At 39.8% G+C, this 27,841-nt stretch overlaps 2 protein-coding genes across 2 annotated transcripts; both read left to right on the top strand.

Moving 5' to 3' along the window:
* The first annotated feature begins 11,667 nt into the window (after positions 1–11,667).
* LOC119745097 (collagen alpha-1(X) chain-like) lies at positions 11,668–12,498 on the top strand. The gene has a single exon (XM_038221320.1). The coding sequence runs from the start codon at positions 11,668–11,670 to the stop codon at positions 12,496–12,498; it is 831 nt and encodes a 276-aa protein (XP_038077248.1).
* Positions 12,499–22,930: 10,432 nt separating this feature from the next.
* On the top strand, positions 22,931–23,484 carry LOC119745096 (caprin-2-like). Its single transcript, XM_038221318.1, has 2 exons — positions 22,931–22,990; positions 23,167–23,484. Exons 1-2 carry the CDS (start codon positions 22,931–22,933, stop codon positions 23,482–23,484), a joined length of 378 nt encoding a protein of 125 aa, XP_038077246.1.
* Positions 23,485–27,841: the final 4,357 nt, after the last annotated feature.

Genomic DNA, 27,841 nt, shown 5'->3' with positions numbered 1-27,841 from the left:
AGTTTGAGTCTTATCAAATAATTATTTTGATTTAAATACAATATGTTGGTTGTTAAATGGGATTCTACGACATAAAAAAACCGTTTGTTTCTAATGGCAGTTAGTTGCACTACTGTAACGGTTATAATTGGTTCAAAGAAGAGTGTTGTTAGGTATCTAGTACATTTGATGACATCACTCCGTTTAACAGCTGTAGTAATTGTCAACACCAATTATGTGTTAACAATCAAAGATAATTACTCATAAAAAGGATAATAAATGAAATTCGAACTTTTGATAATGTGGAAAAGTACATGCTGCTTTTTGAAACTCCTTTGGCTGGACTTAATGTATGGTTCAAAACACTTTCACAGTAGGGCCTTCACTATTTCTGAAAGAAGTTAATCAAATTCACAGGAAAGTAAAGTAAAAGGGCCATGATGCTTGACTAATCTGTCGTTGTCATGAACGATACAATCCCAAATTCACCTATTATGAACACATTTCTTAAAAGTAGGCCTTCTTATGTTAAATTTTTAATAGATTTATTATTAGATATTATGATTATTGCAGACAAAGTCAAAGTTGGTGTGTTTTGATATTTGTTTTATTCTTACAGGTCAGTAGTATGATTCAATTTGGGGATGGTGTTAAAGGTCAGGTGCGATCTGGATTGAGGGTTGGTGGGTTTGACCTTTTTTTTGGGGGGGGGTGAAGATGGATGGGTTATTTAGGGTGGATGGGGCCGAGGTGGGTCGGGTGAAGTAAGGGGCGGGATAAAGGGTTGGTGTTGGTTGCAGGCGGGTAGGGTGGATGATGGTTTTAGAGTACAACGTAAATATATGGGAAGAGAGGTTAGGATTTAGGGCGGGTGAGATTGAGGGTGAGTTGAGGCCAGGAAGTTCATAGAGATTGAGGCGGGGTGGATGGATACGAGAGTGAGACTGGATGGGTGAGAGTTGTACTGGATTCCCGTTATTCGATCCTCAGCTTATAGACCTGTCTGACCCCTATATCTCTCGGAGGCAGCGGTCTTGCTTCAATGGGGGCGGGGAAGGGTTCAGACACCCTTTTCTTGTCCTCAATCCTGCTCATTATTGTCGTCAAGGCGTCAATAATAAGAATAGCTGAACAATCACACTCATGGGTGGCGAAAGTGGGGTGGGAGAGGGTTCCTTTCCCCCATGTTTTGAAGTTTGTTTGACTTGTCCTCACCCGCGTTTGGATACCCTGCTAAAGAGACGCTTGTACTGTATGTGCCCCTCCAGTTCCAGAAACTTTCCGCTGCCATTGCAATTGCTGCGTAATCACTGCTGATACGAGTGCCAGCTGTGTTCCTCCTCTCCAACTTATTTTAAATCTGACAACGCACATTTTGTGAAGAACACGTCCAGGACATAAGTCCGCAGGGTCTCAATACAGATTCAAGCCCGAGTTATTATGTGAAATTATGTTAAACTCAGTTTTAGTACATATCACGCAGCCAGACTGGCGAGGCACATTTCCATTTGTTTTTGTTTACTGTTAAATCATGGACTTTGACGTGACTAGGATCCTGAAGATCTCGCTCGGCATGTCATAGTCCCAGTGGCCCTTGAGTATCATGTTAGCTCCAATGCGGCCGATCTCATCTGAGGACTTAGCTCCAAACCCTTTACCACCAACGAGGACATCAATTTCAGGACTGACCACGTCGCAGTAGAGAAGCCTCGTCGATGTATTGACAGAGACACAAGTCAATACAAGGGATTGGGACGAGACAGGATTCAGATCTCTTTGATTTTGTACACGAATTTCAATCGTGGTCTATCGGTCAATCGTGGACGTATTGTTTCTACCCGTATAACCCTTTTGTCCTAGGTCCACGATTGCCTGTGTTTACATACTCACCAGCACACCTTTTGCGCTGTACAGTATAGTAGTGATGTTGACACTGAATCAAATAAACTGAAAAGTGAAACATTTTATGAAGCTGAATTTCAAACTGCAACCTTAACCTGCAAAATTTACTGAGGTTGAAGGCGGATGCGTTCATAATTGAGTGATGAGTTTTAAGAAGATGATAAGAGAGTCACAGTTACTGCGAGGCTTAATGGAGAGAAATTGAGCTAGAGTTTCTTTTCATCTTTGCTTGTTGAAAGGTATTTTACGGGCAAGGGCGATGCCAGATGTGGGAGAGGTGTTATGTGACACCCCGTGTGTCACCCTTGTCTGCCAAATGGTCGAAAACAGGCTTACTGTCGGCAAACGGTTAACAGTAACAGCCGCGCCTTGCATCGGACGGTGTCAAGTCCTAACTCCTTTGAACGACGCCCCCTGTTGTTTGCTAAATAAAAAGGTTAACTTGTACTGTTCGTTCGTCCCCACCGCCCTCTCCCAGTAGGGCGGTGGAATCGAGCGAACGTGAACTGCACCTGGGGTGCGTTTTGGCAGTCATAACCAAGAATTGGTTCAGTAGTTTCTTGTCAGTGAATTTCTTCAGCAATTTTAATTGGGTTAGAATTACGCATGATCATGTAGTACTCAAATCCCCAAAACAATTAACCAAAGAGAAACCACCGAACCAATTATTGGTTATGACCGCCAAAACGCACCCCTGTTTTCAGACAGCGTCTTACTTTGCCCCTTTTTGAATAGCGCCACCTGCAATTAATGTTATTTGTTCTGCTTAAAGTGTGTTCAACCTGAAAATACATTCCGAATGAATGTAATCGTACATGACAACAATATTCTTTATAATTTATCACATTCAGGAGTATATTTTCATGGGAATTTATCCAACAAATAAAGAAAATGAGATCGAAACAATTTTATTGTTTTAAACGTACAAAATAAATTCCTAATTAAAGCAACGTTCATGGCAAAAAAGTCACACTCCTTGTGCAGTAACCCAAGAAATTTCAAAGAAGTTCCTTCATTTCACTTTTTTTTCAAGGGCATTTAACCCAAAACACTTTTTTGCAACAACATCTTTCTGTCTTTTTATTTCTCCCGCATAGAGACAAATGTACCGAGCGGTTCAATGCTATATATTTTTTTTTTCAATAGAGGGCGCGCCACATGCAAAGTGGTCACCACTACCTACCCAGCGTCAACACGGATGCCTCACTAGTATTGGGCAACAAGAAGACTCTCATGGTTCGGGCAATATCTCAAGAAATGCTGAATGTATTGGCTCGATATTTCATTGAGTAATTATTAATAATGTGTCACGATCGCCAGTTTAATTTCACTAGAACTCTTCAAACAACAAAAATAATATGTCCGAAACAACTTAGTGTTTTAACCGTGAAAAAAAAAAACACAATCCTAACAAGTCAAGGTTCATGTTTATAAACCACTCATTATTTAGAGCAACAACTTGAAAAATACCATGTGTATTATACTGAAACTTCGTCAAGTAATTTTAATGTGTCACATTCGGACATTTATTTTGATGAGAATTAACAAAACGTTTCAAATAATATGAGCGAAACAACTTAGTGTGTTAAACCTGCAAAATACATTCCGAATGAATGTCATCGTACATGACAAAATGATTCGGATGATAATTCACGATTTACTGAGTGAATTTAATTGAATTTCCGTCCAATAATACTTCACAATGTATCACATACAGGAGTATATTTTCACGGAAATTTGTTGAACACGAAAGAAAATGAGATCGAAACATTTAGTGTTTTAAACGTGAAAAATCAAATCCGAATGAAAGCAACGTTCACGGCAAAAAAGGTACACTCCTTTTGGGCAATAGCCCTAGTTATTCCAAAGAAGCTCCTTTGTTTCACTATTTTAAAGGGCATTTTACCCCAACACTTCTTCCAACTACCCTTTTTTTTTCTCTCTCTCTCGCGCGGAGACAAATGTACCAAGCGGTTTAATACTATACAATTTGTTTCAATAGAGGGCGCGCCACATGCACAGTGGTCACTACTGCCTACACAGCGTCAACACGGATGCCTCACTAGTATACAACAAACCACTCGTTGTTTAGAGCAATAACTTGTGAAATACCAAATTTATTTTACTGAAACTTCGTCCAGTAATTTTTAATGATGTGTCACTTTCGGCAAATTTAATTTCATGTGAATTTACAAAACAATACAAATAATGTCAACGAAACAACTTAGTGTGTTAAACCTGAAAAGTACATTCCGAATGAATGTCATCGAACATGACAACATACTCTATGGTTCGGGTGATAAGTCACTATTTACTGAGTGAATTTAGTTGAAATTCCCTCTAATAATTCTTCCTGATGTATCACATATAGGAGTCTATTTTCATGAGAATTCGTCCTACCAGAAAGAAAATGAGATCGAAACAAATTAATGTTTGGAACGTTAACAACAAAATTTGAATGAAAGCAACGTTCATATATAGCAAACAAATCAAATTCCTATTTGTGTAACAACCGAAGATTTTTGTTCGTATTACACCAAGAAGAACACTCTCCATTTGCAGTGGGGTAGAACACCAGTTTAGCACTGACGATCTATGATAGGTTTTCTGCACTTTATCGAGAGTTATCGTTGCAAAATTCTGGAGCTATCCAAAACCAAAATACCAGTAGAAGAAAAAGTAAACCACAAGTCGAGAGATGATTCGTACACAAAACCGCAGTTGCTAAGGCAACGAACCGTCAGCAGAAGTGACGTCACCACAACATCGTCTAGTGCAGCGTTGTTTCTATTACAAGAAGTTCAGTTTAGGATCTTCTACAAGAATGGTTAAGAACATCAATCTTCCAAATTGTATAGCGGTGGGAGATACCGAGGCTCGAGAAAGGGCCGAGATTTGGGAAATGGCTCACCATCAAAGTCATGCGCCCTCTATGTTCGATTGGGTTGTTTGATTTAGAGCGGGCATGTCTCGCGAGAGCACTTTACACTTGTTGATAATAAGAATACAATTCCTGAAACTTAACAACGTGATATATTTGTGTAATCGTTTAAGAGTTCACAACAAAGATACCGGAAGTACAATAGAAGACTGTATTGAAATGTAACAGTAAGGCCATTGAATTGTGTAGAGATGACGGTTCGAAAAATCCAAATTGTTCACCCCGGACGGGGGGGGGGGGGGGGCGAGGTACATAATTGACACTAGGTGGCGCTGCTCTTCAAAAAAAAATCGTAGTATTTCATTTTCGCATGTTATAATGGTCGCATGCGCGCTAACATATTGGCTTAGGTCATCTGTTTTATTTAACTTTTTTTCACAAAAATGAATACTTTGTCTTTGTCTTTGTGTTGACAGGAGAACATTTGATTGTTCAAGTTCAACAAAATGTGGGACATAATATCATGGCTAATCCCCTCAGTCAGAAAAGTCGGGGAAGGGGGAGGGGGTATCTCCCACATTATCTACGGGATTTAACCCTATTTTAATAGGGATGTTAACCATAAAGGGGCCGGGTTATTTTGAACATCTCTCAGCCGCCCCCCCCCCCAGGTTAAAGGCCATCGAGTGACGAAAAATGTTGAAACTCAGTACATGCATAGAGGCTATCGCGACCTCCTGAACTGTTTCCTATTAGAGGCTATCGCGGAAAATGTTGGGGGGGGGGCGGCGGATTCCGGTCCTTTTAGGGTTGAGAGATCTAGGTAATGATCGCGATTAATAATTATTTTTCCCAATGATCAGCCCTTTTTTTATCCATGCTTTGTACAGTATTTTTTTCACTACACTAAAACGGCATTCATAACAAAACATCAGATCAGAGAGAAATAGCGCCAACTTGAGCCACTCACTGGCGATGGGGGGGGGTGTGTTTTTATTCTGGAGAAATTAAATGGGAATCACCTCCTGAACTGTTTCCTTTTCAATCTTACCAAGGATTTCCAACCTAGGTTTCCCTCCCCTCAAGCACCCCTAAAACTAGTTCCAATCTCTGGCCCTGAACTAGAATGTAAATTGATCCCCCAGGCAAATTTAGGACAGATTTTCAGGAATATATTTGACAAATATTCCCTTAGGTGGACAGCCCCAATTATACTAGTATGGTGTTAAACCAACGCTTAATTAATTGACTCCTTGCATAGAAGACGGTGAAAGTACCAAGTGTCTACTCGTAGACCTGACCTCATTCCAATCGCAGTACCGTTGATTGGTCACGTTGCGCCCTCTGGCGTCGTGCCATCGGTTATTTCTCTACTGCTTGACGAGAATCAAATTAGGCTGATGGATATATACGATTCAAATTAAAATGCAACTATCATGTTTTTATTCTTAACAGATTAGCTGGTAAATCATTGTCGTAAGAAAATCAGGGAATAAAACATTCTGGTTGGATTGATCAAACTAATTCCGGATGAATTGTTATGCGGAAGTTGGTCATGACCCAAAGAGACCTATTCAGGAAATGCGGACCTTTTAAACTTCCTTTATTCAATTAAGATATTTAGCACTGCACTGTGTCATTGTGGTAGTTCAAAACAGTTGCGCCATCCTGGGTACGTCAAGTTACATTCAACTGCTCTTAATTTCGATTGTACGGAGGGCGGGTATCTTGGAAAACAATATTTCTATGTGTTAGCACATTAAAAGTCAGCCGCGCATCCGGGCTGGTCAAACCCATAGAAATCCATAGAAATTGATAATGAATAATGTTAACCCCCCCCCCCTGCTCCTGCTCTACCCCAAAATAATTATACTGGTATTAATTTACGCCTGTGCAGAAAATACGGACAGAGACTGCTGGGTTACGGGGCTATTTGTACACTATCCTGTAATATAGTGTTAATAATCGTTGGATTTGAACAGCGCCCCCCCCCCCCCATTGAAAGTATTGTCCGAGCAACCCTCCCTCCCCCATCCCACACCTACTGATTTTACGGAGTCAAGTGTCCGAAAAAAAACCTGTCTACATTACAGCATTGATTTGCTGATGACCCCTCCCCCCGCAAAAATTCCTGGATCTACCCCATGCAAATTCTTGTTACAGTACCAATTAAGCTAAGGAAGATTAGAAACTTTGCATGGTGGTGGTATGAACTAGTGAAGGTTTGCGGTGACACCATGTGGAAATCTCTTTTGGGGAGATGTTTGTTTCTGAAAGAACCGGTTGGTTGTAGAACTCCATGTTCCCATCAGCATGATCTGATCGTCTTCATCTCCTGAAGACGATCATGGCATACTAATCGAAACCTTCACTAGACCTTCCCTACATTTTGAAGCTAGATTCATTTTTTGGGGCGTTTTTTTTCCCTCTCTTCAATTCAGACATAGCATGACCTCACTGCAAAATGAACAAACCGAATTTATCAGATGTATAGACCAATTTTGGCACGCTATCAATTATGTCATGGAGGCCCCCTCCAATGGCGAAAGCATTACACTAGCTAATGTTCAGCTTTTCTGTCACTGGCAGTTGCTTCATAACGTTTTTTTTTTTACCTTGAAGGGGCCTCGTGACTCGCGAGTGTAAAGATATCACGTACCTGGATAGCACAAAGCACAAACAAACATCTAGTCACGGCCGGTGTACGTCATGTTTCAATCCACCAATCAGAGGTTGTCACCCAACAAGTCGGTGATCACAAGTGAGTGGTCGGTGATTGACAGGTTGTACGTGTTAATCGGAAATCACGTGTTTTGGATGTGTCACCGACATCCATACATTATCCACAAATAAGATGTGGCCATTTCAGTGTCGGTGGTACACGTTTTGATTGGGAGTATAATAGCCTCAGCGGCAATAACATTATCTTCCGTCTCATTGATATAAAACAAGTCAGTGATTTGAGATTGACAGCGCGCAGGGGCCAATCACAAACCGGGCCAAGTCAGTTAGTCACTGATCAGGAAATCGATGGTAATATTTAAGACAGCATTTGCTGCTTCACTGCTCACAACGACCGAAACTCGTCTTCAACTTCAGACGAAAAACCCGAGAGAGAACTGATTGCTATAGAACGACAAGAACGGCATTTACTCGGTGAGTCTTTAAAAAAAAACACATTTTTTTCCCTGCACCAAAAAATTACTTGTTGCCTTTTTTTCGCATAGCGTTTGAATCAGCGTCGGATTTAGAACAACGAGCGTGATATAAGGCTTGATAATTTTCATTTTGTCGAATGCAGTAAGGCATGTGTCCGTTCTAACGCGGAATCACTTGTTAAGAAAATTGCAATGAAAGTACTATGAATCCAATGTTCTCCCACGCATATTATATCGTTTTAATTTTGAATTCGTTGTACGAATGACTCATACCTTTTGGCGCAACTTGTGTTTCCTCTGAAAAGTTTCAACATTCATAAACACAAAGAAATGTTTCTGCATATGCCCTGCTGGTGAAAAGATTTTGGTGGTACGGCCGGCGTTCGCGCATACGCCCTTCTGCCAGGCACACAACGCCCTTTGTAAGCTGGCAAATTGTAGTTGCTTGAGGACTGAAAAACAAGATTTTTAGGAATTAACTTTCAATTAAAATTAATCTTGCGTGATTATGATGCTGATAAACGTTTGCGTATAGCCAAATCAGCACGCTAATTTTCCGATCCGCGCCATTGTTGTTCCATCATTTCCTAGTTACATTGTCGATAAGTGTGTACAAGTATTTCATTCACAGTGTGGACCTCTAGACAAAAGAGGTCCACATAAACCAGGTAGCAGCGACGAGGTATGGACTTGCCCACGTCCGCACAACGTTTCCTTTTCTATGGAAAACAGGTTTAGAGGCATTTTTGGAAGTTAGGTTGATCCGTCGCTAAATGAAGATAAATACTCTAAGGAATCATAGAAAAATGGGTCGAAAGAGATTTCACAGGATTTTCTTAACTACACGAAAACAAAGCAATGTCCACACTAGGTATGTAACGTAAACATGCGTGTGGTCAGTATAAATAAACATTATATAGTTTCACTGTTAATAGGCGCGAATATATTCGGACCGGATGATGATGCACACAGCGTTATTCAAGTTCAAATTGCTTTATCTAGCTAGGTTCATTTTATAGAAGTTTAAAGTTTAAAGCACAAATGTATGCCGAATGAAGTGAATTCCGTTGTTTAAACACTTGTTTTGTATAAAGATTTCTCACAAAAACAAAATCCGTTTGAGTGAGTAATTCGTTTCATTTAAATTGAAATGAATCTTTTCCCCGTCCCCCCCCCCCCTCACTAAAAAAATGAAAGTTGCTCGCACGTGAGTCCATTCGTTGGAGAACGAAATCTACCTGAAATAATCAATTCAAATCATATTTTGCCATACAGAGTGTGATGTACTTGTGAAATGCAGTGGTTATCACCCATGGTTATTACCCAGCGGATTTTTAACACCTCATGTTTGTTGGTATTTTATTTTTTTTCCAGTAATCTGCTTGAGTGTTGAGGATTCCTTTCGTGACAGAAATCAAGAACGTTACCTCAAGGTGAGTGTCTGTTATTAAACTGTAATTATTGGTCTGTATTTAGAAAATGTCACTTTTCCTGACAGTATGACTATCGTTGCTAAGCATACTACATATTCAAACGTTGGTATTTTTGGTCATGTTGCTTGAATCAACATGTGCTTTAGATTCTGAATATCATTACAGTGACTGAATTTTTTTTCAATCAACAAATCTTCCCTGTTTTGTGTGTGTTTGAGAGGTATGCTGCTTGATGACTGTGATACAGATACACAATTGGTAACAGCCAAACCAACGGGCTAATTACAAATTTTGTTTGCTTTTGTCAGATAAAAAAATAAAATAACTCAATAACTACGTGCCTTAAATTAATGGTCCAACAGGCATTATGCTGACATGGTATAGTTGAACTACAACTCTTAGTCTGGACAGTTGGTGCTGATCCAGAATTTTTAGGCAATACAAAATTTAGAGCATATCTCTATTTTTCTCAGCGTTCCTGTCTGCCTATATAGAATATTTTGACAACTACTTCCATTGTACACTCTTAAAACAAAGTTGTCCCAATATTTACTTATATTTGTATGGTCTAATAATATAACTTCACTTGATTTGTTGTTGCTATGAGTAGCACAATCTCAAATCACATTAAGTGATTATGTGATTTGAGATTGTGCTACTCATAGCAACAACAAATCAAGTGAAGTTATATAAACGTACACATTCAGGTTTGACCGTTTCTAGTCAAATCTGACCGCAGGTTTTGAAGAGTTTCGTACATCAATCAAGTTCCTTCTATATGTTGGTTCAAGTTTAAACACTTCCAATGTTCTAGATGAATTTGAAATAAAGTCATTAGCTAGGTTTTAAAGAAACATCTTTTTAAAGCTTGACACTTAATAACCTGACCCATAAAATCAGTGTTACAATCCAATCCCCGTATGTCTTTCCTGGTTTTTGACTTGTTGATTCTAACCTTTCCTGTTCAGACAGTAACATAATGTTGGGATGCATTTACATGTTTCTTTCAATTACTCAGAGTAATTCAGCATCAAACGTTATTAGGAAGTTGGTCACTGAAGGACATATACAGTGTGTATCCAAAAAAGGCAAACAAAATACAACGGAATGCCAGGCGTAGAATGTGTAACCAACATAAATAATATAGGTATGGTTTAAAGGATGCACCTTTCCACTTATGATAACGTTCAAATCTGATAATTTAGTGTATGGGTACTTTTCAAAGAGATGTCAAATTGACGTTGGGACCAACTTATCAATTCAAGGCATTGGGACAAATGTAGCAATTGAAAAATTGATCCTCATTTTGTTTTCCAATTTTTATTCCTAAATGCATTAACCTTTATAGCAAATTGTGTTCACTTTTCGCATGATTTTTTTTCCTTCAAATTTTAGATTTCTACTTTAAATTCGATCTTTACCTTAACATCGAACAAAATATTCAAACAAAATTATTGAATAATATCGAATAATTTGCGACCGAGAGTAATTTCACGAGGATCAATTGATGCCTAAAAAGCTCCAAAACAACCCCAAAATAAAGCTGTTTATTACGGGGACGTCAAGATAAACAAAAGATTGAAAATGTGTCAGAAGTAAACATTTGAATTTGTTGAAGAGGACAGGTGAAGCAATTTCGAGATTTCTCAAAATGTGTTATATTTATTGACGAGTTAGCGTCAATAAATATAACACATTTCCAGAGAGTCACTGCAGACAAATGCATATGATATCAAGAATTTAAATGGAGGGCACCCAGGGGCAGGGTCATCGTTTGGGTTGCCCCCCCCCCCCACCAACCCCCCTCCCCACCGGCCCCCGGGTTGTCCCCCCCCCCCCTCCCACATCAGTTACGGTGCTGTCGGCATGACATTTGGCGACTTTTCCTAAGTTTTAATCCTGCAAATTTTGAGGAAATGAGGATGGGAACACTATGTTGATCCCCCGTTCTGAGGAAATTCTAAAATGCCCCGGTGCTGACAGGGTTAATTTTCGGCCGAATTCGTCAAAGTGGTATTCTAAAATCATGTTTCTGCGTTCACAATATCATGATCTTGTGAAAGAATGTTCCAATTTTCCGCAGCGGTTCGTTTCCAAATTAAGGCACTGTACTTCGTCTTCAGACCGGCAAAGTTTGGTGGTAACACTTTTCAATTTAGTCATTCCTGATTTTGTTTTACTTTAAAGGATGGCAAAGTCTTATATTCTTACTCTGATATGACTTACCCACTTTCTCTAACCTCAATTTTTTTTCTCATCTTTCCCAATTTGTTTCCATATTAATTTATTTCGCTTTTGTTGTTTTTCTTTAAAGATGAAGATCTGCGTTCTCTCAATCGCCCTTCTTCTAGGTAACTCTGTCAGTCTCCGAGCTTCGGTTACTGGGCCGGTTCCCTCGGACGGTGATGGTCCTGCGTCTCAGGTGTGTCAGCAGTGCTGCCAGGGACCTGCTGCAATACCCGGCATACCAGGTCTGCCTGGACCGGTGGGACAGATGGGGCCGTACGGTCAGCCGGGGTCAAAGGGCGTTGCAGGTCAGCAAGGTCTTAAGGGTGAGATTGGCCCTATTGGCCCTATGGGTGAGCGGGGAGCACCTGGGAACACTAGGTCTAATGGTGACGAAGGTATTGGTCTGCCCGGCAAGATAGGTCCGAGGGGCCTACCCGGTCTTGTTGGAGCAGCCGGTCAGGCTGGTGTCAAAGGTCAGAAGGGTGAGCCAGGGGAGACACCAGACAACTCCAACCAGCGGGTAGCATTCACCGTGAAGAGGACGCGCCCCTCGGATACCTCTACGAGTCACGACACCCGTCTGGCCTTCCAGGAGACCGAAACGCTTCTGCCGGGTACCAGCTTCGATCTAGGGACTGGCACTTTCACTTGTACTGTGTCGGGCACCTACGTGTTTATGTTTTCTGTGCTCAAAGATGCTTCCACCAGCCATTTGTATGTTGATCTCAAGAAGAACGGTGTAATAGTTGTCTCTGGCCTTAGCTTCAGTTCAGCTCAGTATGAGCAAGTGTCGGCGAGCGCGGTGCTAGTTCTGCAGCGTGAAGACACGGTGTATCTCACCATGTTTGGTAAGGTGCATAGTACATCCAACCGTGTCTATGCCTCATTCAGTGGCTTCCTCCTTTACCCCCAATAAACAAATGTTGTGTATTTTTATTTTCTCGCTTTCCCTTTTTGCCGAAGCTGTAACCAAGTATTAAAAGAAATAATTGCCAATGTCACAGATCTATCTGTTATTATTATTATTTTTTTTTTGCATTACGCATGCGCAGATTTGAAAACAACAATAGATTTACATTTCTTTGCGTGAATATTTGTATTTATCTTTATGTGTGATTATTTAGATATATTAACCAGTATGCTTTAAAGTTTTTTCACCATATTGTGTTATCCACTAGAATGTTAAATATTTTTTTCAAGGCCATTCCATTTCATTATTTTTTTCAAAAATAAAACATTTTTTTGCCATAATGCAGTGCAACCAGAATGTTAAGAAGTAATAGCAGATTGTTTATATGGTAACCCGACCTACCTACCTGGGTCTGTTTTATGCCAAACTGCCGACCTCAAAATTGATTGCCTCATTTGACAAAACAAATGAAATACAGTATAAATATTCTGAAAAAAAAATGCGACTGTTTTTTTGGTATGTTATTAATTATTATTATGTAATTTATCAATAAAACAGATTAATTAAACATATACCTGTATAGGTTTCCTAGAGCATACAAAGTAAGTATACCAGACATTATATGCCATATATGCCCAGCATAGATGATGTATATTTAATTAATCCAAAGTGTGTGTCAAATTTTAGTTCATGTCACAAAAAAGGCTCCAAGTGAATGAAAATTATATGCTCATTGATTTATTCTGGGGTTAGAAATAATAATTGTTTGAAATAGTGTCATGAAATAGCAATTCGTTGAAACGGTAAAACTTGCATGTACAATTTTACAGTTGACAGGTGACTGTAGAATGCACTGTTTCTTATTAAATAATTGAATTATTTTTGTCATATTATATTATGTAAGAATTATGTAACTAATGAAAAAAACTGTCAAAAAAATGTACAAAACCTCATCCAAATGATTACAAAACAAAAAAAACACTTACCACAATTTGTGATGTATGGAGCTTCATGTATGGAGCAAAAACGTATTTTTTTTAAACGAGTAAAAAGCCCACTCAATTCGTGGAATGTGTTTCTCGATTAAAAGACCCAAACTTATTTGAATAATTATTACGTTATTCCATTCAAGAAACTCACTCCGAAAATATCAGTGAAAGTGTATGCCTGTGATTTAACAAAATCAATAAGAACGAAGCAATAAATCCATTCAAGTGAGGAAGGTTCTTTACGGATATGGGATATTTGTTTTAGTATTCCACCTGGAATGACTTCATTGATTTTTATTTTGATACCATATTTTGAATTGATGATTTACCATAACGTCTCCAAGTGTGAACCATGTTTTTTTTTAGCATTGTGACTTCTTATATGACTATCGTTTCCTGTCCCATTATTATATCAATTAAATAAACTAGCTAAGCCAAAACTAGCACATATATGAGGTCGCCTTTGAATTATAAAAATGTCATTGAGTGGACTAGCTTATTATGAATGCGCAGGATGAGATGTTATAATTAACATAAAATGTAACCCTGGGCCTGACTGAGATAATGAAAACAATTATATAATTCCGGTCAGGTTTTGCTGAGATATTTGTTCGAAACTGTGGAATTGAAAAAAATGGCAGTGTGTTAGATTGTACATTTTGTTAATAGTGTTCAACCAGCCACGTGTTGGAAAAACAAACAAAAAATCGCTTCGGCGGTCTTGTGAGAAACTACAACTATTGAAACTTGATGACAGTAAACTTATGTTGGGACCAAGGCAGGATATTACAAACAAAATCCTGCTCCTTAAAATGCTTGAGTTCTCAGATAAGGTTTCGTGTGTTGTCCTCCTTTGACCCCGAAGTAGTTACAAGCTTACAGTGACGACTTAAAACCTTATAACCATTTACATTAGCTTTTGATAATGTGGAAACTACCTACGCCTTCTGCTGGGCTTCACTTATGCTTCAAACATGTTTGATCGTTAAACTGAAAACAGTTATTGATATCGTGTGTCATAGCAACGAACGAGCAAAACCCAATCTTACTTTTGTGTAAAACATTCTCACAACTTCTTAAATCTGCAATGATTATTAAAATTATAATCACTTTGATATTAAAAGTCATGTATGTATTAAAAGTCTGTCGTTCGCCTTGTAATGCTTTATGGTTTGATATTCTAACTTCTGGCAGGTCATGATGATTACATTTGGGGTGGGAGTTAACGGTCGGATGCAGATTTGGTTAGGGGGTTAGTGGGAGTGATAGCGGATGTGGATTGAGGATAAATGGGAATGCAGTTAGGGTAAGGGTTGTCAATAGAGTTTTTAGAGGGTAAATACGGTTTAGCTTGGATCTGGTTTAGGTTGGGTAGGACTATTGGTTGGGCCTAAAAAGGATCAAGTGGTAGCACAAGCATGGGCGTCGCGAGGGGGGAGGGGGACAATGGGGCGCTTGCCCCCACCCCTCCCCCCCCCCCTCCTGGAAAACGAGAGAAAAAAAGGAAAAAGAGGTGCGAAGCAATATTGCTGTTAATTTGTTTGGGGGAGGGGGGTATGGCAAATGTCCCCTGCTCACGCTCGGAAAAATAATAAATTGAGAATATAAGGAAAAAGTTAAGGAATTTAAGGGGACAATTTGCTTTTTGTGGGACAGTGTCATGTTTGTGGATGCTCATGTGGCAAAGTGTACATTGGCGGGACTGGCAGAGACCTCACTACCAGGCTTAAAGAACACATAGCTCACGGCCGCAGAGGGGAACTTGACAAATCGGCAATTGTCAAACACTCTGCTGATCTGGATCATGTTGTTGATTGGGAACAAGCGGAAATCATAGCCCCAGAGAAACACTGGTACACCCGTCGTATCAGAGAAGCTATTGAGATCCACAAACATGACACTGTCCCACAAGATATCGGCTACTTCATAAGCCACATATGGCATTCAGTTATTCCAAGTTGCAACACCCGTGGCTCACAGCCAACTGACACACCTGAGCGAGCAGGACGCTCAGCGGGCATCCCTCAACACAATGCCCAAGGCTCACAGCCAACTGACACAGTCGAGCGAGCAGGACGCTCAGCGGGCATCCCTCAACACAATGCCCATGGCTCACAACCAACTGACACACCCGAGCGAGCAGGGCATGCCCAGCAAGCACTCCTAATCCTAACAAACCCTACTTAAGGAGTAGCATCTCCAACTTTCTTCAGTCTCCTGACGATGACTAGAGCAGGCTAGTCGAAACGTTGAGACCAAAGACAAGTTCTTTTAGAACTTACAGCAGGACTGTTCTAAACAGAACAAAAAACTACTTAGCAAGTTGATAATAAGCAGGACAAGTTCTTCTCAGAACTAATATCTTCTAAGCAGTAGTTATTACCACATGGTGTTACCGCAAAACCCGAAACGATACCGATACCCCACCATGCAAAGCCTCAAATCTAATAATACAATTCCTGAAACTCAACAACGTGATATATATGATGTAATCTTTTAAGAGTTCATAACAATGATACCGGAAGTACAATATAAGACTGTATTCAAATGAACAGTAAGGCCTTTAAATTGTGGGGATTTGACCGTTGAAAAATCCACATTTTTCACCCGGACGGGGAGGGGGGAGGGAGGTACATTATTGACACTAGGTGGCGCAGCTTGTTAAAAAAAACACCTAATATTTCATTCACGCATATTATAATGGTCGTATGCGCGCTAACTTTGGCTTAGGTCATCTGTTTTATTTAACTTTATTTCACAATAACTTATAGGTCTCTGTGTTGACAGGAGAGCATTTTGTTTTTCAAGTTCAACAAAATGTGGGACATAATATCATGGATAATCCCCTCAGTCAGAAAAGTCGGGGAAGGGGGAGAGGAATATCTCCCACTTTATCTACGGGATTTACGCCTTTTTTTAATCGGCCTGTTAAGAGATCTAGGTAATAATCATCAGTAATAATTATTTTTCTGAAGAAATTACATGTGAATCACGATCTCCTCAACTGTTTCCTTTTCAATCTTACCAAGGATTTCCGACCTATGTTTCCCTCCCCTCAAGCACCCCCTCAGTTCCAATCTCTGGCCCTGAACTAGTATGTAGATTGATCCCCCCCCCGGCAAATTTAGGACAGATTTTTAGGAATATATTTGACAAAAATTCCCTAAGTGGGCAGCCCCAATGATACTAGTATGGTGTTAAACCTACGCTTAATTAATTGACTCCTTGCATAGAAGACGGTAAAACGAACAAGTGTCTACTCCTAAACCTGACCTCATTCAAATAGCTTTACCGTTGATCGGTTACGTTGCGCCCTCTGGCGTCGTGCCATCGGTCATTTCTCTACTGCTTGACGAGAATCAAATTGGGCTGATTGATATATACGATTCAAATTTAAATGCAACTATCATGTTTTTATTCTTAACAGATTAGCTGGTAAATCATTGTCGTAAGACAATCACGGAATAGAACAGTCTGATGGGATTTATCAAACTAATTCCGGATGAACTGTATGCGGTAGTTGGTCATAACCTAAGGAGACCTATTCAGGAAATGCGGACCTTTTAAACTTCCTTTACAATTCAGATATTTAGCACTGCACTGTGTCATTGTGGTAGTTCAGTACATCTGCGCCATCCCGTGTACTTCGAGTTACACAGGATGTTATATCAACTATCTGCCGCCGATCGGGGGGGGGGGGGGGTTCAAACCCATAGAAATCCATAGAAATTGATAAAGAATAATGTTACCCCCCCCCCCCCACCCTGCTCTGACACCCCAAAACAATTATACTGGTATTAACTTACGCCTGTGCAGAAAATACGGACAAAGCCTGCTGGAGTACGGGGGTATTTGTATACGCTATCCTGTAATATAGTGTTTATAATCGTTGGATTTGAACAGCGCTCCCATTAAAAGTATGGTACGAGCACCCCCCCCCCCCTATTAATTTTACGGAGCCAAGTGTCCGGACAAAAAGAACCCGTCTACAGTTCAGCATTGATTTGCTGATGAAACAACAACCCCTCCCCCCGCAAACAATTCTGGATCCGCCCCTGAAAGTTCTTTCTACATTACCAATTAAGCTAAAGATGATTTGAAACTTTGCATGGTGGTGGTAGAAAATAGTAAAGGTTGTAAAAATATCTTTTGGGAATATGTTACGTTCTGAAAAGAACCGGTTGGTTGAAAAAGTCGACGTTCCGATCATATGCTTTGATCGTCTTCATCTCCTGAAGACGATCATGGCATACTGATCGGAACCTTCACTAGACCTTCACTAGATTGTCAAGCTAGATTCCTTTTTTTTTTAGCGAAAAGAACAAATCGAATTGTTAAGATGTTTAGACCAATCCGGGCAATCTATCAATTTATCGGGAAGGCCCCCTCCAATGGCGAAAGCATTGTGTTAGCTAATGTTCAGCTTTTCCGTCACTGGCAGTTGCTTTGTACAATAGCGTGCATAATTTTCCATTGAAGGGGCCTCGCGACTCGCGAGTGTACAGAGATCACGTACCTGGATAGCACAAAGCGCTAACAGCATCCGAATAAGTCACGGCCGGTGTACGTCATGTTTCGATCCACCAATCAGAGGTTGTCACCCAACAAGTCGGTGATCACAAGCGAGTGGTCTGTGATTGACAGGTTGTGTGTGTCAATTGCAAATCACGTGTTTTGGATGTGTCACCGACATCAATACACTATCCACCACCGGTTATTTCAGTGTCGGTGGTACACGTTTTGATACGGAGTATGTAGCCTCAACGGCAATAATATCATATTCCGTCTCATTAATATGACTGAGCAAGTCAGTGATTTGAGATTGACAGCGTGCAGGGGCCAATCACAAAGCGGGCCAAGTCATTTAGTCACTGATCAGGAAATCGACGGTAGGATATAACGGCTGGAGCGGTCATTTTCTGTACTCACAATAACTCTTCACCTTCAGCCGACAACCCGAGAGAGACTTGATTGCCAGAACGACAAGAACGGGATTTGCTCGGTGAGTGTTCGAAACAACCATTTTTTCCCGCAACAATTTTGTTTTGCGTTTTTGCGAATTGTACATAGGCCTACAAGCAGTTTTTGAATCACCGTTGGAATAAGATTCTGCAAATTGACGCTGGCGCATTTACTTTCCGAACAACGAGTTGGGTGTTGGGCTTGATATACCCCCTTTGTTGGATGCTCGGCAGAAGGGCATATAAATATGCGCCCTTAAAATCCTTTCTCCCCCGAAAAAAAAAGACGTGAAAGTTAATTGCTCGTGCTTGAGTCCATTCAGGGCCGTTGGAAAACGCATTCTGCTTGCAATAATGAATCAAAATCACGTTTCGCACGACAGAGTGTGCTTTACCTGTGAAATTCAGCTATACCTCCCCAAGCAGCCTCCAAGTTATCTCTGAGCGGATGTTGAACTCCCTTTCGTGTTGGTATATTGTTTTTCAGTAATCTGCTTGAGTGTTGAGGATTCCTTTCGCGATATAATTCAAGAACGTCTCTTAAAGGTAAGTGTATGTTATTTGAAATCAAGCAAGCATCAGAATAGACCAGTGATTTGTCGGGAGACTGTATTCTTTTTCTTTGCATTGATAATGGATTTGTTTTCGTTAAAATTATAACAGAAAAGGTCGCTCGATGATATTTAGTGAAGTGAGAGATCCCTATACACCCACCGTATAGAGATGTGCCTGACATTTTGGCAAATCCTCTTTTTCAACTTTGCCTGTCTTGATATATTGTTTTTAATCAACATGTGACTAACATTCCGAAGATCATTGCTAACCCAATAATTTTCAAACAACGAGCGCAGTAGTAGGCTTGAAATTTCTTCGTTTTCTGTATTTCTTTTATGGAGATTTTTTTGTGAACACAATTTCTATTGAAACCGATCTTGCGTAACTGTGATACCGATACACGATTGGTAACGGTCAAACCAGCGGGCTAATTTCCGATCGAGAAATTATGCTTTTTAGATTAACAAACATTAAATTACTCGATAATTTAGTGTTTGAAATTATTCAGGTCTAGCGAGCATTATGCTGTGCGTGAGATCGGTACAGCTCTTAGTCTGGACTGTTGGTGCTGATCCAGGACACGGTTTTGTGAGGCTGTAATTTTCAGGCAATGTAAAGCTAAATATAGAGGTCCCCTCTGCCTACAATATTTTTGTCACTTCCTCAATGTTAAACTCAAAAAATTTGGTTAACACAATCTAAAACCACTTTTAAGATGTCAATCAACATGGACATTCAGGTTGGACCGTTTGCAAGTCAAATCTGACCGTAGGTTTCCAAGAGTTCATCAGTGTAATCAACCTATCCCTGTAGTTCCTTTCTCGTGTTTGCCCTGTTGAGTCAAACCTTTACTTCTCAGACACACACAAAACATCTGCCGCGATGTATTACATGTTTCCGACAATCACTCTAAATATTTTATGACGAAAAGTTATGCGAAAGTTGGTCGTGGGAGAGCGGATACAGAAAATTCGGACATCTCCAATATGCCTGCCTTATTTTGTGTTCTTTGGGTCACTTTGGGCGATGTCAGTACCAGTTGCAGTTTGTTGTTAAATTGTGTCATTTCGCTATTTCACGGAAGTGTAACATTCTGAAGCTGATATGATGCGCAAAGTTTCATTCAAGCTCACATTGCTTTACCCAGATTAATTCGCTCATTTCACCATAAGACGACAGTCCCGAGAAACCCGATTGCAAAAACCAGATTACAAGGTGACTATTTAGAATAAAAAGTGGGTGCTTTTTCCTCGACAATTTGGACTCATAATTTGTGAAATCGGGTAGAGTGTTAAAAGGTGTAAGCCTACACGTAAGTTGGCCCTTCTGCTCTGCTGTCCGTCTTAAAAGTTTGAAGCAGAGGCTCTCCATGAATTCGGTCATGTTTGTATTTAGGGTTCCACTCAGTGTGCCCCTTCGAAACAGCCATACTTGTATTGTGCTTGATATTCTGAACTCTGCTAGTTTTACAGTTGGAACAGATTTTCACGAATCACACACATTTTGTGAGACTTGCTCTGGTTTAAATCATACAGTGATGCTAATAGCCAAACCGGTGAGCTGATTTATCTACAGAAATACTACGTAACGACTGTAACTTGACTATGATAGTCAACCTGTAATATTTCCGTCACTACTTCTATGGAACTAGATCAGATTCCCTTGAAATTGAAGAATACTTATGCCCATTTTGAGAATTCAAATTCCAACACCTCTGAATCAATTTACGTTGTTTTTTTTTGGAAGGAAAGTTTCTCTACCATTTTAAAAGTTTTTCAAAACGTGCATGTTCTTCACTTTAGGTGAGACGTCGAACAAAGTAACCCATCCACATTCAGTTATTTAATAATACAAGCTTACACATTAATTACTTGTTTCCGACAATAATTCAGGCAGAATTTGTTTTTCTTCACAAAATTTGTTTTCCTTCATCAAGGCCGGGCCTTCATTTAACGCAATAACAGTTGTTTCTCAAACAAATATTCGATCCGAGTCACATTCCACCCAGCAGAGAATTAAACGTGTTTATATTCTTGGTGTTTTACAAATACAATTCAGCTAGGCCTAATGCCTCTGTCAACAACGCCAAGTTGTCTCTGAGCCATGGGGACATGTCCCCCCCCCCCCCGACTTTTTGAAGGGTGGGGGACACACTATCAAATGCCCCCCCCCCCCCCCCCCCCCGATTTTGGAACTCGTGTCTCATTTACAGGGCCCTATTATGTACTGCAATGCATCTTTTGCTTTGAAAATATTGGTTAAAGTGGTCAGAAATTGCATCACATCGCACCACAGAGAATTTAGAATCCAGCATTTTGTTGCTAAGACAATGTTAGTTAAATTCAGATTACACCACGGAGCATCTAGAATCTTTTTTTTTTTATTCGGGCCCTTAAGCGGGCTCCAAACCACACGCCTGTAGCTGATTCAAATCTCGAAAACGATGTTCAAATAATTATCTTTTGCTTAGAAAGTATTTGATAAAAGTATGGAGTCAGCCATTAGTACAGTTTATTTTGAATATGATGGCTTGAAATAAACTTTGATCATTATTGCTTATCAAAAAACCCTTCTGTCAACATTAGCTGCAATATTGGCCGAGATATTGGCTAAAAATCAAATTTCCGATAAATCGACACTTTAGAATTTACATATTTACCTGCCAAGGACACACATAGTTACTTCGTGAATGGTCTTCTAATGATACCTGACCCTCAAAACATGGGTTTAGACAACTTACTTGTGTAGTTATGTGCAATATTGGCCGAGATATTGGCTAAAAATCAAATATCTGATAAACCGACACTTTATAATTTACATATTTTCATGCCAAAGACACACATTGTTACATCTTGAATGATCCTCTAATGATACTTGACCCTCAAAACATGGGTTTTGACACCTGACTTTCCGGTATTTGCGGCACTAATTTGCATATTCCTATGCCACAGACACATCTGGTCACTTCAAGAATAGTTTTATTGTGGTCTCTGACCTTGAAAACATGGGTTTATACACCTAGTTCGTTCAGTTATCTGCAATATTGGCTGAGATATAATTAAAAAAAGATTTTTCAGTAATGGCGGCACTAATTTGCATAAAACAATACGTGGGACATTTATTGAATTTTTTAACATGGTAAATCGTTTTCTACGCATTTTTCTGACCTAGAAACGTTGATTAGAAATTGATTTCCGAGGGTGCACGATAGCCCCCTTTTCCGAATGATCTACTAGTGTGCTTGTGCACATTTACATTGGCATGTGTACAAATGCACTGTTCACATAGGGATTACCTCGATCACCCCTGTGACCAAAATGGAACTGTCACATGGAATTGAGGGGGTAAGTCTCTGGTTTTAATGGCTGTTTGGGGCCTGAGAGATATCAGGGGTTAATCAGGGGTGAATGGTCCGACTGTGAGGGTCGGGTGGCTCAAATTACATGGTGTCATGGAGTTCCCAACAGGCGCCTGATGTTGTACATTAAACAACTACCCCGCGTAGGGATTTGTATAATCATTCATTTTTTTTTTAAACAACGACACCTTTTAATAAGTCTTACTTAGATGTGATTCCCAGTTCGTCTGCATGACTTCAATATTTTTTTCTCTAATTTTCCCCTCATTTCATTTTTTTCTCATATACACGTGTTTTATTGTTATTGTTCTTTACAGATGAATATCTGTATGGCAGTATTATCAATCACACTCCTTCTGGGTAACTCTGTCAAGCTCCGAGCTTCCGTTACTGGGCCGGTTCCCTCGGATGGCGATGGTCCTGCATCTCAGGTGTGTCAGCAGTGCTGCCAGGGACCTGCTGCAATACCTGGCATACCAGGTCTGCCTGGGCCAGTAGGACCGATGGGGCCGTACGGTCAGCCGGGGTCAAAGGGCGATGCAAGTCAGCAAGGTGAAATTGGCCCAATTGGACCTATGGGTGAGCGGGGAGCACCTGGGGACCCTGGGGCCGACGGGATAGGCTTGCCCGGCAAGGTAGGTCCGAGGGGTACACCAGGGTTAGTTGGAGCAACCGGTCAGACTGGCGTCAAAGGTCAAAAGGGTGAGCCGGGGAGACACCAGCCGACTCCAATCAGCGGGTTGCATTCACGGTGACGAGGTCGAGTGTTTCAGTTGTGTCTACGGACATTAACACCCGTTTGCCCTTCCAGCACACCGCGACACTACTGCCGGGTACCAGCTTCGAACTTGAGACTGGCACATTCACCTGCAGTGTGTCGGGCACCTTCGTGTTCATGTTTTCTATGAACAAATCTTCTTCCAGCAGCTCACTGTACGTCCAGCTCCGGAAGAACGACGACGTGGTTGTCTCTGGCTATAGCAGGGCAAGTCACTATGAGCAGGTGTCTGGGAGCGCGGTGCTGTTTCTACAGCAAGGAGACACGGTGTATCTTACCATGAGTGGTAATGTGGGTGGGGCTGCCAATCATGCCACCTCGTTTAGTGGCTTCCTCCTTTACCCCGAATAAATAAAATATCACAACACATAAATATACAGGCCTACGAGCATCGTGTTGCTGAATACTTAAACATCGCATTTCATTTTGCGGAAACGATAACCACTGAATTAAAAGAAATACTTGTTGAATGTCTCAAAAATAAACCGCGATTATTTTGTTTTGCGTTACCCACACGCACATCTTGTATACAATAGATATATTATTGATAGACATTAAAAATAATACTTACACTTGTTGACAACGGTTTTGAATACACTGTGGATTAAAAAAATCTGACGAAAATATCTTGAATATTTCATTTATACTATCTTAGTACAATTATGAACATGCCTAATAATAATAACGACTGTCAAACGGCCATTGATACTGGCGGTTAATACAGATATTTTCAATCGATTTTCTCGTCCTTTTGTCCATGAAGATATTTCTTTGCAATTTAGCTTCTTAACTGTACACAACATTAACGTGAAACTTAGAACAAACCTCAAACCTGATCCCAGGCGTGTGATATTACTCTGACGTCATGATGTCGTCATTGGCTATCAAATTACAAGCGATTTTTGTTCAAAATACATGTATTACTATTTTCAATCATTTTATAACTCACGAACAAAATAAACAATCACGTTCACACTTTGTGATCATATTTGATAAACATTTTGATTACCCAATGCAAAGTCGCATGACCTCTAATTCCGGGGAGACAGGAAGGTCAAAGTCATCTGAATATAAAATGCACATAGAAGCCTACAAAACTGACTAATTTCTACGAGGATGAATGCTGGTACGAACATGAACCGTAGTCAACTGTAAAAGAAGTGGAAGTTTTTGTGACGTCATCATGATGTCATTCACTCACTCACTCGTCCGCATAGACAGCATAGGTCCGTCGCGACGATCTCCTGTGCCCGCGTCCTACAGCCTCATTCCACATGCAGTCAATCTGGCTAGGCCGTCCGAGTTGTTCCAACCAAGATGATCTTGGACGGCCACGGGGTCTCTTCCAGCCGGGAGTGGCCGTTACAATTGGACAAAATAGTTTTGAACTATGTCGTTATTTGTTTGAACTGATATGCTGAATAGTGTACCTTGTTCATTTTTTTGCCTGTGGGTGTAGATGATGCCCTGGGAAACATTTTTCATTCCCGAACACATTCAATCGCTTGGTATTTACTTCCGGTGTTACCGGAAGTGCATTGAGAATTAAATGTAATTTAAATGTAAAACGGAAGCATTTTACTAAAATCAAATGATGGAAATGATTAGTGAGGGATGCTTAACCCCCCCAAAAAAACCGCCATGATGACGTCATCCTCAGAAAGGACGCCCTCTAGAGGCACGTACAAGACATTTTTTTTTTTATCACTGTCAAAAGTTTATAAAAACGTCCCTAGATGTTTTTTGGATAACAGCAACTAACATTGCGAGGTTTCAAAATCCGACCGGAAGTTATTGTAGAAAGAATTTGAAATTATCTAGTTTCAATTTGTTTTTAATGCCAATCAATTATTTGATCAGTATCCATGACTATGTTTGTAGCACAATAACGATTTACGGTACAAATTTGGGCTTCGGCTGCCAAATGCTGTGACGTCATTTAACCAGAAGTTATATGTTATTAATACATACACTTCTTCTTTCCTTGTCGTGTTTTGTATTTTTAGAAGTTCTCTTCACGTCATGAATCATAGGTATCTTCCCTGAACCAAATCAATATTCAGCTTGCACTTTTTTACTGATGACGTCATCAAACTGGAAGTAATGTGTGCGCATAAATACAGGCAATTTCGTCACCGTTTTTACGAAGAGCCTAACATATCAAAAATGACAATTTTTTTTTGATTTCGAGGGTTTTTTTTCCACTACTTTGCTTAAAAATATTGTACCGTAAACCATTTTGACATGCTTCTGTAAGTAAAATATCATTAAATTCTTGATTACATTAATGATGCAAAGGACAGGCATCTCAATTAGTGCATTTTGTGTTATCACGTAGAGACACGGACGTGTCTTGAACGCGTACAAAACGTATCAGTTGGACGGAAAGGCATAGAAGCAGGTTAAGTGAGATTTTCGTTTTGACGAAGAGCCTCACATCTTTATTACATTATCAGTTGCGCGTGTAATACGCGCTCCTCTTGCCTGTGGAAAATCACGTTGAACAGAAAGGGCCTAAATGTAGGAAACGTGGATATTTGTTTTATGAAGGGACACGCATCTTTACTAATTGGTGTTGGATAATTAACTGTGTTGAATCTAATTAATGGGTTTACATAAACGTTTACCGTTCAAAGAATCATGTGAATGTTCAAATGAATCACGGTGAAATGTGTTACAAAGCAGCAGTTGTTGTGGCAGTTTTAAAATTCTCAAAAACGCTTTTTCTTCAAAATCCACATGTGTGGCTCTTCGTGACATCGATGACAATTTGACAGGCCAAAATGTGCATTTTCTTAAAAACAAATTATACAAACGGTTCTTTTGCAGAAAAGCTAAACTTCGTGACTCTTGTTCTGTTTCTATATAAATCTGTTCACAACTAAACTGGGCAATATCCTATGACATGCTTGTCTACCAATTACTCCGCGTGTATATGTAGTTTTGATATAAATAAAATCAAAATCACCCCTGGGATTGATCAAGACAAAAGACGAGTTAAAGAACATCAAATAAATGTAATCGTTACAATGTAATTTTTGAACATTTATTTGTCAAAATACAACCACACTGATTACACTTAATAATGTCACGAAGCACAATGCGACAAATACGCATATAACAGTGGGGACGATGCGGGAGCGGTGGGATTGCTTATTCTTTTGGTTAAAAAGTTATAGGATCACGGCCTCTGGATCCACCCGTGCTAACAATGCCAGCATATTGTCATCAGAAGCTTATCTTCAGACACATAAACATTGATTTTCCAAAAATATTTCCAAAAACACTTGAAAAGGTGTGTTTCCTGGAAAAAAAAGCATAGTTGACACGCCCCCAAATCATTTATTAATCTTCAAAATGTTCTTTTTAAAACTAGGTTGTATTTGAATTGCACCAAAATGGACTCAGAAAAATTCTGAAATGTCCTAAAAGTCAAACCTCAAAGGAACAGAAACACAATTTTACTTGTATATTATTGTAACAACTATGTATATTATTGTTATACTACTGAAGGGAATGGATTCTTTGCATGACTTAACAGTTGTTTTACGTAATCAGAGTTTGACTTATCGAGATTTCACTGTACACTTTATGTTTTGCCTCAAAAAAATTTAATTGGAATTCAGAAGTTTTAGTATGTGGTTTTTGAATTAAAGTTAGGCCAAATTGACTTCGAGAGTTTAATTCTTATCAAATACCCGTTTATGATTTTATGCCAAAATTTGTTGGAAAAATATGACACTTTCACGTAAAAAATGTAGCGCTTGTCAGTTACAATACACAAACTGGTTGTAAGAAAAGTGTTTACAACACGAAGTAATCATAATGTCATATGTATCGAATATAACTACTTAGAAAAAGTAAATAATAATGTTATTCAAAACTCTAGCTTTTGATAATTTAATAAACTACATGCCGCATTTTAAACTCCGATCCTACTGTTACACTTTATTTCAAGTGTTTCAAACACTTTTGCAAACAAAACCTTTTGTTTGGAAGAAGTCAATCGATTTCACAGGCAAGTAAAAGCACAAAATTGTTTTGATTTATACTCCAATAGGAATCATATTTTGTCGTTCATGGCACACAACCTGTCTGACTCTCGTCAGCAATTTCTTCCAAATTCTAATGTTAAAACTGTAATTAACTGTAATCATAATTGCTTTGATATATAATTTATTTTTTTTATTTATTTCGTTTGAATTTGGGTTGGTGATGGGTGGGATTTGAGGGTCGGGTGAGGGACGAGGGTGGATGAAATTTAAGATGAAGGGAGATGTTGCAGATTGATGGTTGTTCAGTTTTGGGACAGCAGTTTCGGGAAAGTGGGGGTAGGGTAAGGGCTAAGGGTAGGTTGGTGTTGAAGGAGGGAGAGGGGGCGAGCTCACGTCCCCTATAAAAACAAACGGTTTTGGTTGTCTATAATCAGTTTTAGTTTCCCTCCACTGAGTTTCCCTCCAGAGGATGCCCCCCCCCCCTCAAACGAATTATATTTCTCAAACTGGAAAAGTAGAAATTAAAAAAAAAAATCCATACGCAACATGGCTAAATAGCGCCACTTTTGGACCCAATTGCATCCAAAATGCTCAGAATTGGAAGCCCGAAGTCCAGAACAGAGGCGCAATGTCATAATCTTTAATCCACTAATTCCATGGCTCTCAAATATAGAATAATTTGAATGTGTAACTTTTATTCATGAGCTCAGGGG

This window comes from Patiria miniata, unplaced genomic scaffold (assembly GCF_015706575.1).
Source record: "Patiria miniata isolate m_02_andy unplaced genomic scaffold, ASM1570657v1 HiC_scaffold_7, whole genome shotgun sequence".
Lineage (NCBI taxonomy): Eukaryota > Metazoa > Echinodermata > Asteroidea > Valvatida > Asterinidae > Patiria > Patiria miniata.
This window is presented reverse-complemented; position numbering and strand designations above follow the sequence as displayed.